At 41.4% G+C, this 17,130-nt stretch overlaps 1 protein-coding gene across 1 annotated transcript in view; it reads right to left on the bottom strand.

Annotated features, from left to right (window-relative positions):
• Nucleotides 1-16,483, bottom strand: part of CMTM6 (CKLF like MARVEL transmembrane domain containing 6) — a 39,090-nt gene extending 22,607 nt beyond the window's left edge. Inside the window, exon 1 of the mRNA XM_007191529.2 lies at nucleotides 16,254-16,483. Coding sequence (XP_007191591.1) covers nucleotides 16,254-16,391 — 138 coding nt within the window. The 5' untranslated portion in view covers nucleotides 16,392-16,483. The remainder of the gene's footprint in view (nucleotides 1-16,253) is intronic.
• Nucleotides 16,484-17,130: the final 647 nt, after the last annotated feature.

Genomic DNA, 17,130 nt, shown 5'->3' with positions numbered 1-17,130 from the left:
CCTTGCTCTTACTTAATTCCACTGCAAGTATTTAGTAGCTTTTTTGGTCTTTCCAAAGCATTCAATTTATTTTCATAGAAACAATTCCTTTTCACATTCAATTTTAGTCTTGCAGTTATTTAACTGGCCATAAAAAGTATAATTTTGGGGACTTCCCTGGTGGTCCAGTGGCTAAGACTCTGCACTCCCAATGCAGGGGGCCTGGGTTCGATCCCTAGTCAGGGAATTAGATCCCCCATACCACAACTAAGAGTTTGCATGCTGCAATGAAGATCCCGCACGTAGCAGTGAAGATCCCACGTGCCGCAACTAAGACGCAGCGCAGTTAAATAATTTTTTTTAAAGTATAATTTTTATGCATTTTCATTGAATGGAGAACAGTTATCTCTGGCTAATTCGGCAACTCAATTAAATGCAGATGGTTTTAACAGCGCTCCCACTGTTGTGTGATGTGGTATTAACACACTGGTGCCTCACTGAAGAAAGAAGAGTTTTTCTTCTTCTTTTTAAGAGGCAAGGGTGCTGGGAAGAAAATAAATTCCATTTTAAATATGCTGTATATGAGAGGTCTGCGGAAGAGTTAGGTGGAGCTGGCTACGAGGCAAAAGGATATATGGGTCTGGAGCTCAGGGGACAGGTCTGAGGTGGAGACCAAGATGTGGGAGATTACCCAGAATGAGGAAAGTCGGCCCTGTGCAGAACTGTGAGGAACCCCAAGATTTAAGGGATGAACAGAGGGGGAGACAACAGCAAAGGACAATTAGGAGCAGCAGTCCAAGGGGTAGTCGATCAAGAGAAAGTATTTCTACTCAGAGCAAGTAATCAAGAGTGCTGAATGCTACTCAAGAGTACTGAAACGCTTACATGAGACTGAGCTACAGGGTTGCTGGTGACATCAACAGGACCATTTCAGTGTGCTCAGGGAGGCAACCTAGATTACTGTACTGTACACTGGAAGTGAGGGCTAGACAAGGCAGTACAGCAGAGGCAGCCCAGTCACCCAGTGGATGAGGTCAAAGGGAAAGGAATTCAAAGACAGGAGAGAACTGAGCATGTTTAAATGCTTAGACAGAAACCTGTAAGATGTCTAAAGACAGAGAAAGAAAAGAGGATCTCTAAAGGCAAGATTCAGGGCTCAAGGTGTGAGGCTAACTCTCCTCTAGAAATAGGAAGGAAGAGAAGAGATTCACTTGTGCAGTTTGTGTGGGTTTTGTAGAAGCTAAGGGAATTTCCTTCTGGGCATTAAACCATCAAAATGACTGATGACCCAAGTCAAAGCCTTTTGGGAAATGCTGTCTCACACAAGTCAGGCCAGCAGGAGCAACCAGATATATTAATGGCACTAAGACTGCTACCAAAATCAACACATACGTAAGTATATAATCAAAATTTTATCCTACGAAACACTTTCATCAAATCAGAGGTCAATAGTACAGCCACTCTGGAAAACAGGTTAGCAGTTTCTTTAAAAACTAAGCATGCAACTGCCGTATGACCCAGCAACTGCATTCCTACATTCTGTATATGACCAAGAGAAATGAAAACTTACGTTCCTGCAAAAACTGATACATGAATGTTCATAACATTTTACTCATCAGAGACCCAAACTCTAAACACTACAGATGTCCTTCAATGGTTACGCAAACTGTGGTAATCCATACCATGGAATACTACTTAGCAATAAAAAGGAACAAACTTGGTATATGCAACAATCTGGATGAATCTCCAGAGAACTATGCAAAGTGAAAAAAATCCAATCTCCAAAGGTTACATACTGCATGACTCCATTTATATAATAACAAAGCTTATAGAGATGGAGAACTAATTAGTGGTAGCCAGGGGAGAGGGGAGAGGTGTGGCTATAAAAGGGGTGGCACAAGGGAACCACGTGGTGATGGAAGTTTTTTTTTTTAATTTTTATTCATTTATTTATTTATTTTTTGGCTGCATTGGGTCTTCGTTGCTGCATGCAGGCTTTCTCTAGTGGCGGCGAGCGGGGGTTACTCTTCGTTGTGGTGCGCAGGCTTCTCATTGCAGTGACTTCTCTTGTTGCGAAGCATGGGCTCTAGGTGCGCGGGCTCAGTAGTTGCGGTGCACGGGCTTAGTTGCTCCAATGGCATGTGGGATCTTCCCGGACCAGGTATTGAACCTGTGTCCCCTGCACTGGCAGGTGGATTCTTAACCACTGCGCCACCAGGGAAGTCCGATGGAACAGTTCTGATTCTTGATTGCAGCAGTGATTAAGGAAGCTACACTTGAGAAAACAGCATAGAGGTGTACACACACACACACACACACGCATGAATGCAAAGGACCTCTCTTTACATTTTGTTTTTGCAAGTTCCTGTGATTCTATAATTATTTCAAAAGAAAAAGTTAAAAAAAGTCAAATCCAAATTGGCATCCAAACCTCTAAGGGATTTCCCCCTTCCTGTTGGCAATACAAAATTCATATATTCCCACAACTGAAAAGAATGCATGTAAGGACGAAAATAGGTCCTATTGCTGTGATTTCCTGTAAGTTAATGAGGCATAAAATAGTCCAGAATATCCCAAACAACTTCCTCACATCAGACAGATGCTAGGCAAGGCATTCCCAGTCACCGCAACACAGGATAAAGCGACACACCAAGACAAGTCCCAAAAGGTCATTGTGTAAAAGTACTTCTCCACCTGTAATTATAATTACAAGAGAAGTTTTTACAAGTCTACAGTATAATAAGATCCCAAATGTCTTAATATTCCATTTGCTTTATTCTCGACTCTATGTTAAATCTTGTCCAAGTTTTAGGAGTTTCTCTATGAGACATTTGCAAAATATACCTGAGGTGTATGAAAGTCAATTAACTATGAGAAGATATGAGCCTAAAACTCTAATTGGGGTGTGAGAATAGTTGATCTTGAACCATTCTTCTCTACAATAATGAAATTATCAGAAACACTCATCAGTGCAGGCTATAAGACAATAAAATCTTATCTGCAGTAGAGACACAGACTGCTTATCTACTCTCCCTAAGAAAAGGGCAGGATACAGCTGGGCCAGAAGCAATCAGTGACAAGTCATTACAAGTCCTATTCCAAACTTATTAAAGGAGTCATTCTTACTGACCTTAAGCCCTAAAGCAGTATCAAGAGTAGGGTTCTACATGGACATCCTAGAGAATGAAGGGCTACTAGATCAAGTTCAGAATTTACTAGTTCCTATTCCCAGATAAAGGCCAAGAAATTAGCACGACAAGCTATATTCAGTATGAAAATTTCTCCTGATTCCCCATCTCTGATGCTACTAACCTTCCTTTAAAATCTCCCACAGCACTGTACAGTCTCTAATACAAAATAAAGGGATCATTTCACAATATATACAAATATCACATTATTAAGTTGTACATCTGAAACTGTTACATGTCAATTATACCTCGATTTAAAAAATAAATTAGAGGAAGACCTTCAAGATGGTGGAGGAGTAAGATGTGGAGATCACCCTCCTCCCGACAAATACATCGGAAATACATCTACATGTGGAACAACTCCTACAGAACACCTACTGAACGCTGGCAGAAGACCTCAGACTTCCCAAAAGGGTGCACGAGGAGAGGGGATTCAGAGCACCGCCTAAAGGAGCTCCAGAGACGGGCGCAAGCCACGGCTATCAGCATGGACACCAGAGACGGGCATGAAACGCTAAGGCTGCTGCTGCAGCCACCAAGAAGCCTGTGTGCGAGCACAGGTCACTATCCACACGTCCCCTCCTGGGAGCCTGTGCAGCCCGCCACTGCCAGGGTCCCACGATTCAGGGACAATTTCCGTGGGAGAACACACGGTGCAACTCGGGCTGTTGCAACGTCATGCCAGCCTCTGCCACCTCAGGCTCGCCCCACATTCCACACCCCTACCCCCCCTACCCCCAACACCCGCCCCCCCCCCCCGGCCTGAGAGAGCCAAAGCCCCCTAATTAGCTGCTACTTTAACCCCATCCTGTCTGGGCAGGGAACAGATGCCCTCAGGCGACCTACATGCAGGGGCGGGGCCAAATCCAAAGCTGAACCCCCAGGGGCTGTGCGAACAAAGAAGAGAAAGGGAAATCTCTCCCAGCAGCCTCAGGAGCAGCCGATTAAATCTTCACAATCAACTTGATGTACCCTGCATCTCTGGAATACCTGAATAGACAACGAATCATGCCAAAATTGAGGTGGTGGACTTTGGGAGCAACTGTAGACTTGGGGTTTGTTTTCTGTATTGGATTTATTTCTGGTTTTATGTTTATCTTAGTTTAGTATTTAGAGTTTGCCATCATTGGTAGATTTGTTTATTGATTTGGTTGCTCTCCTTTTTTAAAAAAATATATAGATATATTTTTTTCCTTTTTCTCTTTTTGAGAGTGTGTATGTGTTTGCTTCTTTGTGTGATTCTGTCTGTATAGCTTTGCTTTTACCATTTGTCCTAGGGTTCTGCCTGTCCGTTTTTTTTGTTTTGTTTTGTTTTTTTCAGTATAGTTTTTAGCGCTTATCATTGCTGGATTTGTTTTTTTGGTCTAGTTGCTCTCTTCTTTTTTTTTTTTCCTTTTTTGATTACTTTTTAAATTTTTTTAATAATTATTTTAATTTTTTATTTTAGTAACTTTATTTTATATTTTTCTTTCTTTTTTTCTCTCTTTCCTTCTGAGCCATGTGGCTGACAGGGTCTTGGTGCTCTGGCCGGGTGTCAGGCCTGTGCCTCTGAGGTGGGAGAGCCAAGTTCAGGACATTGGTCCACCAGAGACCTCCCGGCTCCACGTAATATCAAACGGCAAAAGATCTCCCAGAGATCTCCATCTCAACGCTAAGACCCAGCTCCTCAACAACCAGCAACCTACAGTGCTGGACACCCTATGCCAAACAACCAGCAAGACAGGAATACAACCCTACGCATTAGCAGAGAGGCTGCCTAAAATCATAATAAGGTCACAGACACACCCAAACACACCACCGGACGCGGTCTGGCCCACCAGAAAGACAAGATCCAGCCTCATCCACCAGAACACAGGCACTAGTCCCCTCCACCAGGAAGCCTACACAACCCACTGAACCAACCTTAGCCACTGGGGGCAGACACCAAAAACAACGGGAACTATGAATGTGCAGCCTGTGAAAAGGAGACCCCAAACACAGTAAGTAAGTTAAGCAAAATGAGAAGACAGAGAAACACACAGCAGATGAAGGAGCAAGGTAAAAACCCACCAGACCAAACAATTGAAGAGGAAATAGGCAGTCTACCTGAAAAAGAATTCAGAGTAATGATAGTGAAGATGATCCAAAATCTTGGAACTAGAATGGAGAAAATATAAGAAACGTTTAACAAGGACCTAGAAGAACTAAAGAGCAAACAAACAATGATGAACAACACAATAAATGAAATTAAAAATTCTCTAGAAGGAATCCATAGCAGAATGACTGAGGCAGAACGGATAAGTGACCTGGAAGATAAAACAGTGTAAATAAGTACTGCAGAGCAGAATAAAGAAAAAAGAATGAAAACAATTGAGGACAGTCTTAGAGACCTCTGGGACAACATTAAACACAACAACATTGGAATTATAGGGAGTCCCAGAAGAAGAAGAGAAAAAAGAAAGGGACTGAGAAAATATGTGAAGAGATTATAGTTGAAAACTTCCCTAACATGGGAAAGGAAATAGTTAATCCAAGTCCAGGAAGCGCAGAGAGTCCCATACAGGATAAATCCAAAGAGAAACATGCCAAGCCACATATTAATCAAACTATCAAAAATTAAATACACAGAAAAAATACTAAAAGCAGCAAGGGAAAAACAACAAATAATATACAAGGGAATCCCCATAAGGTTAACAGCTGATCTTTCAGCAGAAACTCTGCAAGCCAGAAGGGAGTGGCAGGACATATTTAAAGTGATGAAAGGGAAAAGCCTACAACCAAGATTAGTCTACCCAGCAAGGATCTCATTCAGATTAGACGGAGAAATTAAAACCTTTACAGACAAGCGAAAGCTAAGAGAATTCAGCACCACCAAACCAGCTTTACAACAAATGCTAAAAAAACTTTTCTAGGCAGGAAACACGAGAAGGAAAAGACCTACAATAACAAACCCAAAACAATTAAGAAAATGGTAATAGGAAAATACATATTGATAATTACCTTAAATGTAAATGGATTAAATGCTCCCACCAAAAGACATAGACTGGCTGAATGGATACAAAAACAAGACCCACCTACATGCTGTCTACAAGAGATCCACTTCAGACCTAGGGACACATTCAGACTGAAAGTGAGGGGATGGAAAAAGATATATCATGCAAATGGAAATCAAAAGAAAGCTGGAGTAGCAATTCTCATATCAGACAAAATAGACTTTAAAATAAAGACTCTTGCAGGAGACAAAGAAGGACACCAAGAGATCAATCCAAGAAGAAGATATAACAATTGTAAATATTTATGCACCCAACATAGGAGCACTTCAATACATAAGGCAAATGCTAACAGCCATAAAAGGGGAAATAGACAGTAACACAATCATAGTAGAGGACTTTAATGCCCCACTTTCACCAATGGACAGATCATCCAAAATGAAAATAAATAAGGAAACACAAGCTATACATGATACATTAAATAAGATGGACTTAATTGATATTTATAGGACATTCCATCCAAAAACAACAAAATACACTTTCTTCTCAAGTGCTCATGGAACATTCTCCAGGATAGATCATATCTTGGGTCACAAATCAAGCCTCAGTAAATTTAAGAAAATTGAAATCGTATCAAGTATCTTTTCCGACCACAACGCTATGAGACTAGATATCAATTACAGGAAAAACTCTGTAAAAAATACAAACCCATGGAGGCTAAACAATACACTACTTAATAACCAAGAGATCACTGAAGAAATCAAAGAGGAAATCAAAAAATACCTAGAGACAAATGACAGTGAAAACACGACGACCCAAAACCTATGGGATGCAGCAAAAGCAGTTCTAAGAGGAAGTTTACAGCAATACAATCTTACCTCAAGAAACAAGAAACATCTCAAACAACCTAACCTTACATCTAAAGCAATTAGAGAAAGAAGAACAAAGAAGCCCCAAAGTAGCAGAAAGAAAGAAATCATAAAGATCAAATCAGAAATAAATGAAAAAGAAATGAAGGAAACAATAGCAAAGATCAATAAAACTAAAAGCTGGTTCTTTGAGAAGATAAACAAAATTGATAAACCATTAGCCAGACTCATCAAGAAAAACAGGAAAAAACTCAAATCAATAGAATTAGAAAGGAAAAAGGATAAGCAACAACTGACACGGCAGAAATACAAAGGATCCTGAGCGATTACTACAGGCAACTATACACCAATAAAATGGACAACCTGGAAGAAATGGACAAATTCTTAGAAAAGCACAACCTTCCAAGACTGAACCAGGAAGAAACAGAAAATATAAACAGTCCAATCACAAGTATTGAAATTGAAACTGTGATTAAAAATCTTCCAACAAACAAAAGCCCAGGACCAGATGGCTTCACAGGTGAATTCTATCAAACATTTAGAGAGGAGTTAACACCTATCCTTCTCAAACTCTTCCAAAATATAGCAGAGGGAGGAACACTCCCAAACTCATTCTATGAGGCCACCATCACCCTGATACCAAAACCAGACAAAGACGTCACAAAGAAAACTACAGGCCAACATCACTGATGAAAACAGAGGCAAAAATCGTCAACAAAATACTAGGAAACAGAATCCAACAGCACATTAAAAGGATCATACACCATGATCAGGTGGGATTTATCCCAGGGATGCAAGGATTCTTCAATATACGCAAATCAATCAATGTGATAAACCATATTAACAAACTGAAGGAGAAACACCATATGATAATCTCAACACATGCAGAAAAAGCTTTCGACAAAATTCAACCCCCATTTATGATAAAAAACCCTCCAGAAAGTAGGCATAGAGCGAGTTACCTCAACATAATAAAGGCCATATATGACAAAACTACAGCCAACATCGTTCTGAATGGTGAACAACTGAAACCATTTCCAATAAGATCAGGAACAAGACAAGGTTGCCCACTCTCACCCCTATTATTCAACACAGTTTTGGAAGTTTTAGCCACAGCAGTCAGAGAAGAAAAAGAAATAAAAGGAATCCAAATTGGAAAAGAAGTAAAGCTGTCACTGTTTGCAGATGACATGATATTACACATAGAGAATCCAAAAGGTGCTACCAGAAAACTACCAGAGCTAATCAATGAATTTGGTAAAGTAGCAGGATACAAAATTAATGCACAGAAATCTCTTGCATTCCTATACACTAAAACGAAAGATCAGAAAGAGAAATTAAGGAAACACTCCCATTTACCATTGTGACAAAAAGAATAAAATACCTAGGAATAAACCTACCTAAGGAGACAAAAGACCTGTATGCAGAAAACTATAAGACACTGATGAAAGAAATTAAAGATGATACAAACAGATAGAGAGAAATACCATGTTCTTGGATTGGAGGAATCAACATTGTGAAAATGACTATACTACGCAAAGCAATCTACAGATTCAATGGAATCCCTATCAAGCTACCAATGGCATTTTTCACAGAAGTAGAACAAAAAATTTCACAATTTGTATGGAAACACAAAAGACCCTGAGTAGCCAAAGCAATCTTGAGAAAGAAAAATGGAGCTGGAGGAATCAGGCTCCCTGACTTCAAACTATACTACAAAGTTACAGTAATGAAGACAGTATGGTACTGACACAAAAACAGAAATACAGATCAATGGAACAGGATAGAAAGCGCAGAGATAAACCCATGCACATATGGTCACCTTATTTTTGATAAAGGAGGCAAGAATATACAATGGAGAAAAGACAGCCTCTTCAGTAAGTGGTGCTGGGAAAACTGGACAGCTACATATAAAAGAATGAAATTAGAACACTCCCTAATACCATACACAAAAATAAACTCAAAATGGATTAAAGACCTAAATCTAAGGCCAGACACCATAAAACTCTTAGAGAAAAACATAGGCAGAACACTCTATGACATAAATCACAGCAAGATCCTTTTTGACCCACCTTCTAGAGAAATGGAAATAAAAACAAAAATAAACAAATGGGACCTAATGAAACTTAGAAAAGCTTTTGCACAGCAAAGGAAACCATAAACCAGAAGAAAAGACAGCCCTCAGAATGGGAGAAAATATTTGCAAATGAAGCAACTGACAAAGGATTAATCTCCAAAATTTACAAGCAGCTCATGCAGCTCAATATCAAAAAAACAAACAACCCCATTCAAAAATCGGTAGAAGACCTAAATAGACATTTCTCCAAAGAAGATATACAGATTGCCAACAAACACATGAAAGAATGCTCAACATCACTAATCATTAGAGAAATGCAAGTCAAAACTACAATGAAGTATCACCTCACACTAGTCAGAATGGCTATCTTCAAAAAATCTACAAACAATAAATGCTGGAGAGGGTGTGGAGAAAAGGGAACACTCTTGCACTGTTGATGGGAATGTAAATTGATACAGCCACTAAGGAGAACAGTATGGAGGTTCGTTAAAAAACTAAAAATAGAACTACCATAGGACCCAGCAATCCCACTACTGGGCATATACCCTGAGAAAACCATAATTCAAAAAGAGTCATGTACCACAATGTTCACTACAGCTCTATTTACAATAGCCAGGACATGGAAGCAAGCTAAGTGTCCATCGACAGATGAATGGATAAAGAAGATGTGGCACATATATACAATGGAATATTACTCAGCCATAAAAAGAAACGAAATTGAGTTATTTGTAGTGAGGTGGATGGACCTAGAGTCTGTCATACAGAGTGAAGTAAGTCAGAAAGAGAAAAACAAATACCGTATACTAACACATATATGTGGAATCTAAAAAAAGAAAAAAAAATGTTTCTGAAGAACCTAGGGGCAGGACAGGAATAAAGACACAGACATAGAGAATGGACTTGAGGACACGGGGAGGGGGAAGGGTAAGCTGGGACAAAGTGAGAGAGCGGCGTGGACTTACATATACTACCGAATGTAAAATAGATAGCTAGTAGGAAGCAGCCACGTAGCACAGAGAGATCAGCTCGGTGCTTTGTGACCACCTATAGGGGTGGGATAGGGAGGGTGGGAAGGAGACGCAAGAGGGAGGAGATATGGGGATATATGTATATGTATAGCTGATTCACTTTGTTATGCAGCAGAAACTAACACACCACTGTAAAGCAACTATACTCCAATAAAGATGCTGAAAAGAAAAAATGTTTTTAAAAATACAGTGTGTTGAGTATCATGTATCCAACATTGTAATATATATAGGAACATGTAATAACAGAGCAACAAGATTAATGTATAAGAAAAAATAAAAAAACAGTAATTTTATATCTCATAATTGAGCATTTGTTATACATAAATTCAGGAAATCTCAGGAGAATGTTCAGATCCACCTGCACTAATAATAGCTGGAGAAAGATGAGTGGAAAAGCAAGACTCAAATCAGGGCCAAGAGACACACAGGATCAGGATAGGCAGAGGGCATTCCAGGTGCAGCACAAAAGGAACAGATTCATGCCAGCAAGGATTTGCACAGTAGCCCAAAAGGGATAATAAGGCAACCAACCTAACTGGATGGGAAGTGATGAGGAAAATGGTTAAGGAGTTGAGTGACAGTGATTATCACGCCAGGGAGTATGGACTTCTAGATGCAGGCACTGCCTGTCTGATTTAGTTGGTTAGCAGAGAGGAGGAGCGGAGGACCGGGTGAGGCCTGAAGGAACATCAACAGTTCAAGGGGAGGAGGGAACAGGGCAACTTGCACCAGACAAGCAAGTCACAGGAAGTTTAACACTTCTTTCCTAAACTCCTTAAAAAGCAAGGACTTGCGGGACTTCACTGGTGGCACAGTAGTTAAGAATCCACCTGCCGATGCAGGGAACACGGATTCGATCCCTGGTCTGGGAAGATCCCACATGCCACGGAGCAACTAAGCCCGTGTGCCACAACTACTGAGCCTGCGACCTAGAGCCCCCGAGCCACAACTACTGAAGCCTGTGCACCTAGAGCCCGTGCTCCACAATGAGAAGCCTGCGCACCACAACGAAGAGTAGCCCCTGCTCGCCACAACTAGAGAAAGTCCGCGCGCAGCAACAAAGACCCAATGCAGCCATAAATAAATAAACAAACAAACACATAAATAAAAAATTTTTAAAAAGGACTTCCCTGGTGGTCCAATGGTTGGGGCTCCGCGCTCCCAATGTAGGGGGCTGCACGGTGCGGCCAAAAAAAAGAAGGTAAGTAAACACACTCCTCCAAATTGTAAATCTAACAGTGATGCTGCAGAGTGTGTGAGTGGTGTGAGGGCTGAAGTGTGGCTTATTTTATTAATCATATATATGTAAGTAATCATATATATTTATGTTTATATTTGTAAGCAGACACTTTTTTGTATTAAAAAAGAAAAAAGATGGGGGCTTCCCTGGTGGCGCAGTGGTTGAGAGTCTGCCTGCCAATGCAGGGGACACGGGTTCGAGCCCTGGTCTGGGAAGATCCCACATGCCGCGGAGCAACTAGGCCCGTGAGCCACAATTACTGAGCCTGCGCGTCTGGAGCCTGTGCTCCGCAACAAGAAAGGCCGCGAGAGTGAGAGGCCCGCGCACCGCGATGAAGAGTGGCCCCCGCTTGCTGCAACTAGAGAAAGCCCTCGCACAGAAACGAAGACCCAACACAGCCAAAAAATAAATAAATACAATTTAAAAAAAAAAAAAAGAAAAAAGATGTGAAAGTTACGGGAAGAAGTTTGAGAAATGTGTGGTCACCAGCATTAAATACCAAAGTGGTTAAAGATTGGAAAAGAGATAAAGTCACTGAATTGCGTAAGGAAATAATGTTGAATGCAACCCATAAATTTAGAGGCTCACTGATTACTTTCTGGTAAACAGTTTTGCTCTCAATGGCATGAAGGCATGTACTAAAGATTGCTTACTGAATATCAGGCTAAGCACCTAACAACAGTACGTACACCCAATGCGGCTCCTTCTAATGACATGAAATTTTACCCAAACATAATTAAGGGAATTATCAAGCTGTTAGAGTTGGCAGAGCCCTTGGAGAGCACAGTCTCCCAGCCTCATGCTTACAGTTGATTGACTTAATCTCTGACAGACTATATCCCAAGTTAGCCAGGCACAGACAAGAACCCGGGTCTCCTAACTCCCACTCTGTACTTGTTTCCCCCCAATAAAGCACTGCTTATTAAGTTCATTTTATGACTATGTATGTTTGTGTAGGTTTTCCCTGTAAGTTGGGTTTTTGAAGTTACAACTATAGTTTTCTGCATTTCCCCTTTTGCTGTTAAATCATACATTAAAACCAACGTGCTAGGGTCAACACATTTGGGAAGTCTTAGTGACTAAAGATGGTCTTACAGTTCTGGTGACTTAAACATTCAGATAATGACTACCCTGTGTCTCTATTTCAGTTTCACTACCTTTTCTGAAACTTCAGTCTTCCCTAAAATTAACAGTCATCATACTACATACTAATTCTCCATCATTTAGCAGTCTACCACCAAAAAACTTCTCATAAAAAGAACTTTTTAACGTTTGCTATTGATTATAAGGCTCCATCTACACAATTATATTAGTCTGTGAATTTCTGAATTTGCTACTAAAAACCTTGTAGTGATACATAAGGTTCAAGTAAACATATCAGTCAGCCTGAAATCAGGTAAGCCTCTCTTGCCTTCGGCAAACATTTATTCTCCCAAAGGTTCAAAGATATAATTTGCTGACATTACAGATCTTCAAGGTAAAAACAGAGCATTTCAATTTAGTGCCTATCAGTTTTCACATTTAAATCATGAAAAGAGCACCAACATAATACAAACTGCTTCTAAGTGATCTGTTTCTTGGCACTTACAGAGTAACAATATTTATAATTTAATAAATTTAAATGACTGGTGAATTCTAAATCAAACTGCTTGCCTGAAGAGCCATTATGGGGACTTCCTTGGCGGCGCAGTGGTTAAGAATCCACCTGCCAATACAGGGGACACAGGTTCGATCCCTGGTCCAGGAAGACCCCACATGCTGCTAAGCAACTAAGCCCATGCACTGCAACTTCTGAGCCTGCGCTCTAGAGCCCGCAAGCCACAGCTACTGAGCCCATGTGCCACAACTACTGAAGCCCGCACACTCTAGGGCCCGCCTGCTGCAACTACTAAGCCAGCATGCCCCAACCACTGAAGCCCGCGTGCCTAGAGCCCGTGCTCTGCAACAAGAGAAGCCACCGCAATGAGAAGCCCCCACTTGCCGCAACTAGAGAAAGCCCGCGCTCAGCAACAAAGACCCAACACGGCCAAAAAAAAAAAAAAAAAAGTCATTATAATCATAGTACTATGCAGCCTTCAGGACATTCAATTGGTACCATAAACACAATGTCGGCTTGTGGCAGAGAGAGTATCACACATACTTAGATCACTGCACCAGTTTACTAGCAAGGAATTAGGTTGCCAAAGGTCTGTTCTCCCTTCAAACAAAAACAAACTCCCTCAAAAATAACAGTAGCAACAAAAACGTCACAAAATAAAATACGGGCATAAGGACCAATCTAAGGATAGAATAAACTAATAAAGTGACTGCATAAATTTAGACCTGCAATGACTCCTTATGGTAAATTCTCAGCTGAATCTCTATTTCTCCTTCAGCTCTGGAAGGGTGGATGGACAAGCCTCTGACAAAATTAAGGTCACATCTGAATGGTAGACAGAGCCATGTAACTCCCAGAGTATGTTAACTCAAGAGCTGGTTATTGTCTTTTCTCTCTAACCTCCCCTTCTGTTTGCAGGCTCCGTTCTCTATCTACCCTTTGGTGTTCAGCTCTGTATCAGCAAGCACATCCCACAGAGCCTCAGAGATTTCTAAAAATCTTAAGAGTGGAAAGAACCTCAGAGGAAATCCAATGCAACTTCCTAGGTAGGACTCTAATAATTTCCTAAGTACACAGTGTTTTTTAAGTTTTAGAATAAGATTCATTTCCCTTTTGGGGTCTTTGAGAATCTGATAAGATTTATGGGTCTAGAATAATTTACCCAAACACAGAAATGCACTATATTTTGAATAAAATGTCATAGGGCTTGCAGGTCTCTTATTAAAGTACCTCCTCTTTTGGTTATGGGTTTCTCCACTACGGTTGTTTCCTTCTTGGAGCTTTCCAATTCTATTTAATTAAAAAATAAGTTACCTAAAGTAAAACAACTTAAAGCAGAGTTTGAGTTAAGGCAAAGAAGACTCTGCCTGTTGCCCCTGGCTGGATGACAGTTTTCATTTATTCCATATATAACTTCCTTGGGACTTTCTGGGTAACTCCTATAATATACTGTTGTGAAGAGGTAAGACATTAAAACAGACAAAGCAGGAACAAAAAGAAAACCATCAAAATGAAAGGCAATAACGAAGAAATATTTTTTTAAATCTATATTAGAGAAAGTGTTCTTGTAACATTACAAGTTCCCCATAAACAGAGGGAATTCCCTGGCGGTCCAATGGTTAGGACTCCGAGCTTTCACTGCGGAGGGCACAGGTTCAATCCCGAGTCAGGAAACTAAGATCCCGCAAGCTGTGCAGTGGCAGTTTTTATTCTCTCGCTCTTTCTCCAATGGATGATGGAGAACAAGCAGGAATAGTCTAACAACCCTCGAAAGGCAAACTCATCTTCCTCTCCTCACCACGTCCAAGTAAAAAGTCTATCCAAACTTCTGGCTGTATTCCATGTTGAAGACATAGAACTACAGTTTACTAAACTATAAACAAGGTACTGGGAAATTTTACTTTAGATTTGCCAGTTCTGATTAGAAAGGGAAAATAAAGGCAACTAAAAAGAGATTTAATGGGCAACAGACCAGAATTTATGATGTCTTTTGAGCAGCAAGAATGCTTCAGATGAATATTAACCCTCTTCTGTTCTAAAGAGTTGTACTACTTATGTAGAAACATTTTATCTCTAAGGCAGAGAAACATAGCTGATATCTAAAAGCCAAGTGAGAGCTGACAAGAGGAAGAGAAGAAGGAAGCCCTTCTGGGTAGAAGGAACTGCCCATGCAAAGGAACAATGGCAGGAGGGAGCTGATGACACCTGGTAAGAACAGAAAGGTTGCCAGTATGGAATTAAAAGAAGATAGAGCCAGACCCTTGGGTTCCACAGGCCACAGTGTCATTTGCTTCCAAGTGACTCCCCAATTATTCTCAGAAGTGATCATTTTGGTGGCTAAAAAGTACTGTTTGTTTTCTGACTACTATTTTTCTATCCAATAAAAGTAGGTCATCTGAGTTCTAAGAATATAAGTTCTGGTTACCTGATTTCTAAGAACTTAAGATTTTTCCAAGGAAACTAACTGGCTATTTTCACTTGGTTGGTTCAAAAAACCAACCCAACCCATAAACACTCTAAACAGTCTGAGTTTTCCTCCTGCAGAAAATGTTACCTATCATTGGTTAAAACAGAACATAGGAGCTTAATATGTGTGTAGTCTGAATTAAAATTTAAATCTCAAAGATGTTTTGATATTTTCAGTAGTAGGTTTAAGGTCCTTAACCAATGCCCAAAGTAAACTGAAACTCAGCGACACTGAAAAAGAATGCCCTCGCTCTGCTGCCTGCACACAACACACACAAAAAGCTGTCCTTTTGACTTCGTATTTGGTACACACATATTGCTCATTCAGAAGTAATTCTTTTCCAGTCAATATAAAACTTTTGGGAGACAATTTATTGGACACACACATCTCTATGCCTTGCGTAGTATCGGAAGACTTTGTCCAACAAATTAAACTGCCTCCTTGGGCTCGCACCAGGAAACCCGCAAGAACCAGAGAAAGATAAACAAAAAGCGTTTCATAGTCTAAATACAGGCACTTCGGGAGATAACGCAGAGTTACAGCTGGGAGAAGAGCCGAAGTCCCACACAGGAGGAGAGAAAGTCTAAGCGGCTGACTTCGGTCTCTGACGCATTTCCTGCGCTCGCCAAACACGCTCGGTGGTCCTAGGTCGCCGTCGGGGACCCAGCGGGGAGGGACCCGGGATGAGGGGGCGCCGGCGGGAAGGGGGAGCCCCGAGGGGAACGGCCCCTCCCCAGGTGGAGAGGGAAGGAACTGGAGATGTGGAAACGGCCGCTTCTTAACTGCCACTTGAGAGCCGCTCGACTGTCTCCTCTCGCCCGCCCCGGCCGCGGACTCACCAGCTGAAGGAGTTTGAGGATTAGCCGGGTCCGCTTGAGCCGGCGCAGGGTGAAGTAGGAGACGAGGCCGCTCCGGGCGCCTCTGGAGGGGCCCGGGTGCGCCTCGGTGGTGGATCTGTAGACCGCTCCGTTCTCCATCGCCCACGATCCGGGAACGCAAGACCGCAACTGGCGTCGCCGACTTCGCCGACTCCGCTACCAGGGCCTTCACTTCCTGGGCCTCCGCCCCACTTCCGGCCGACTCCGCCCCTGCCCCGCCTCCTCCAGAGCCCCGCCCCTGCCGCGAGGCCTTACCTCTTCTCTAACTTCCTGTAAAGATCTGCGGAGAGACTCAAGGAAAGGGAACAGCAGGTGCAAATGCCGTGAGGATCCAATGACCTCGGCTCGTTATGAAACGGCTGGTGTGGCTAGGTTAAATAAGGGAGAAAGAGAGGCGGTGAAGTTGGAGATGTAGGCAGAGGCCAGATAATGTAGGGGCCTTGCAGAGCAAGGGAAAAAATTGGATTTCATTTTAAGTGCTATGGGTTGTCTTGAAGGACTTTCAGGATTTCTCCCTCCTGCTTCTCTCTGAATTCCTTCTAGACTTAATTATCAAAATTGTTTCATTTACTTGTCTCTTTTTTGTTCACCAGCTGCTACAGCCCTATATGTTAATTTTGTGTGAATTTAAAGATACTCATCAAGGAAGGTAATTATATTTTAGCAACTGAAGTTGATCAAGTTACATGCTAGGCACACATATTTCCTCCACAACAATATATTGTAGGTACTGTCGTTACTTTCATTTTACAGATGAGAAAACTGAGGCTGGAACCCAGTCCTCCCAGGTACAAAAGCCCCTCCATGTCCCCCAGTTCTTGTTTTTTAAAAAAGGCTT

The sequence above is a fragment of the Balaenoptera acutorostrata genome, chromosome 10, assembly GCF_949987535.1.
Source record: "Balaenoptera acutorostrata chromosome 10, mBalAcu1.1, whole genome shotgun sequence".
NCBI classification, from domain to species: Eukaryota; Metazoa; Chordata; class Mammalia; order Artiodactyla; family Balaenopteridae; genus Balaenoptera; species Balaenoptera acutorostrata.
Note: the sequence above shows the minus strand (reverse complement) of the source record. Positions and strands in the feature narration are given on the sequence as shown.